General features: G+C 43.2%; 1 protein-coding gene across 1 annotated transcript in view; it reads right to left on the bottom strand.

Annotated features, from left to right (window-relative positions):
• Positions 1-1,716, bottom strand: part of LOC119328853 (acyl carrier protein 3, chloroplastic-like) — a 2,682-nt gene extending 966 nt beyond the window's left edge. Inside the window, exons 1-2 of the mRNA XM_037601846.1 lie at positions 1,543-1,716; positions 342-440 (exon numbers count right to left, since the gene is read on the bottom strand). Of these exons, the coding sequence (XP_037457743.1) occupies positions 342-440; positions 1,543-1,701 (258 nt within the window). The 5' untranslated portion in view covers positions 1,702-1,716. The remainder of the gene's footprint in view (positions 1-341; positions 441-1,542) is intronic.
• Between the last annotated feature and the right edge of the window lie 949 nt (positions 1,717-2,665).

Raw genomic sequence — 2,665 nt, forward strand, 5'->3', positions numbered from 1 at the left:
AGTACACCGATTCATTGAGCAGCAAAAGTTATCAAAAGTAAAAGCAGAATCACTTTAATAAATAAAATATTTGTCCACCGATTCATTGTGAATTACAAAATTTTAAACAAGCGCTTCTAGAGTGAAGGAACACAAAGGTAATTCCTGACCACTAGTACATTTTTTTACAAGGCCAAATAATGTGACTTTTGGGCAACCTAAAAATTTATTTGTTCAAAACTACAGAGAACTTGTATAAGAAATTATAATTTTAGCAACTCTACAGAAAAATATCACTGCCATTAGCACAATCAAGCAACTTCTCAGATATATTATGCATGAAGAGAAAGGATAAAACTCACTGAGCAGCAAACAGCAAATCTCATCGGCACTGGCTGCAAGCGAAGAAATGCATTGCCCCTCCTTGCACCAGAGAAAGAGAGTGAGTTCGTGTTGATTGCCTGGAATTCAAGAAACAAACATCTTGAGGCAACAAAACTTGTGTACCAAGAAAAAGTACACTGCACTGTATTCACTATTTACTGATGAAAAATAATATTAACATGCCAGAGCAAACATTCTTCTCAAAATTCTTCAATCCATCTGGCAATTCAGTATCCCGCATCTGCACAAGTCTAACAGTGCAGCTTCAACTGGCCTCAGTACAACGGTACAAAGAATATTTGCAGAGAAGATACTAACAGAAATAAATTTGACTAGGCACAAAAAAATGTTACCCACAAAGTTGTACTAAAGCAGAGTCAATTAATTTGGATCAGAGGGAGTATGTTAACATACAAGAGAAAATAAATAATTGTGTATAATATACATTGTACCTAGAATTTGCAACCACATAAGTGACTAAATTACAAATGAACCAACTAGAGGGCCAAGAAAATGTCTCCTAATAAGGAAAGGCAAGATACCAAAAGAAGATTTATATTCAAGGACCAACTTTTGGGACCTCTGGAGCATGCAAAGCAACAACCTAGTACTAGCGTCCAAAATTCCAATACAACCACCAATAACACATAGGGACGCTTAAGCATACCATAATACCAATTCAATAATTCTACTAGAAAATTAAGAGCTAGGAGGATGCAAGAGTTAGTATTCTTTTTCGGTTGGCTCTAGCTCCACCATAGCAACCATTAAGTCACACGCTTTAATTGCACATGCAGCGATCTAAGCCTCTTAACATTTCAGAGCCCCTTAACGTGTAGTAGTAACTTGCTCTTCCTCTTTCTTGCTCGCAAACATCAAAGTAGTAACACCGTGTCTGCATCCTATCAATCAACCTAGCGGAAAAGTAGATCTGCCCAAGTCCACCTCTGAAATGGGGCACAAAATGAGGTGCTCCCCGCAGTCCCAAAAAAATAAAAACAAGAGTCGCTAAACCCAAATCACCACTAAATTCGCGCATCGTACAGTGCCTAGATCGGGCCGCCGGGCGAGTACGGATCGAACAGCACGAAAGCTAAAACCCAGCGGGGCAGACGGATCCGACGTACGGACGACACAAGGTGGCGGATCTGAAGATGGGGCGTGCGTCCGCGGGCATACCTTGACGGGCTTGGCGAAGGACACGGCAGATCCGGCGATGGAAGCCATGAGGCAGCACGCGAAGGGAGGCGGCGAGCACGAAGAGCGTGAGGGCGACGGGGAATGGACTGGGTGGGTGGGGTGGGGTGGAGCTGAGGGGAAGAAGTGACCTTGCCACATTTATGCGCGGGGGAGTGATGGCGCATCGGGAGTATCGACGGCGGGGTCCACGAAGCGGCGACACCGGCCGGTCCGTCCTCGCCCCGGCCATCGCTGGCTCCACCGCGCACTTGGGCCGAGTACTAATGACTTCAGTTGAATGGTGACGGAACGAAGGCCTATCTGGCCCAAATGTTCCGACCTCGAGTTTTTCTTTTAACTTGTAGCCCATCAAGTGTTTATCTCACCCGGAGGAAATAATGGCGTTGAAAACAGAGGTTGGTGCTTGCGATTATAGCCAAGCATAAAAGCCTGATTCCCATCTAAAAAAATTAAAAACACATGAAAGCTTAAGAAGGGAGGGAACCGGCAGTTTCAGTGACGTCTGTGTTGTCGGTGCACACTGATCTCGTGAACAGAAAACGAGATAGTGCTGCCGTGAGCAGTTCATACCTTTCATTTTCTATGAGTTTCTTCCTGCTAGAAAAAATATTAATGTATGAGAAAGTCTTCACCATAATGTTCTGGGTGTGTTCGTCCTATAAAGCCCATAGCACGGCAACTTCCCAACTATCTGCTATAATAGTGTTTTCCCGGCTCCCATGAGGAAGGGACGATGACGGCGGCGCGCCTTCAGCTGGCTCCAATTCTTGTAGTTGTCGCTAGATGGTGTACGGATCCAAATATAATTTTTAGGTCTGATATTCTTTATATTTTTTTTTACAGTTGATGAATAGATCGAAAGTTTTCTCGCTAAATAAAAGTCTCCACCCCCCAAAAAAGGCAAAAGTATCCTTCTAATCCCAATCTCAAATGCTTCTCCATGAATGGTAAAATAATAATAATAATAAATTCTCCTCTTTTTACATCAAAACATTGCTTAGTTTTTCTTCTTCATCAGAAGTGTGTACTGTCTCGCCATCGACAGCACATCAAGCCCTAATATGTGATATGTGTGCCGCTAGCACCGGATGTCACTTGTGTC

This window comes from Triticum dicoccoides, chromosome 7A (assembly GCF_002162155.2).
Source record: "Triticum dicoccoides isolate Atlit2015 ecotype Zavitan chromosome 7A, WEW_v2.0, whole genome shotgun sequence".
Classification (NCBI taxonomy): domain Eukaryota; kingdom Viridiplantae; phylum Streptophyta; class Magnoliopsida; order Poales; family Poaceae; genus Triticum; species Triticum dicoccoides.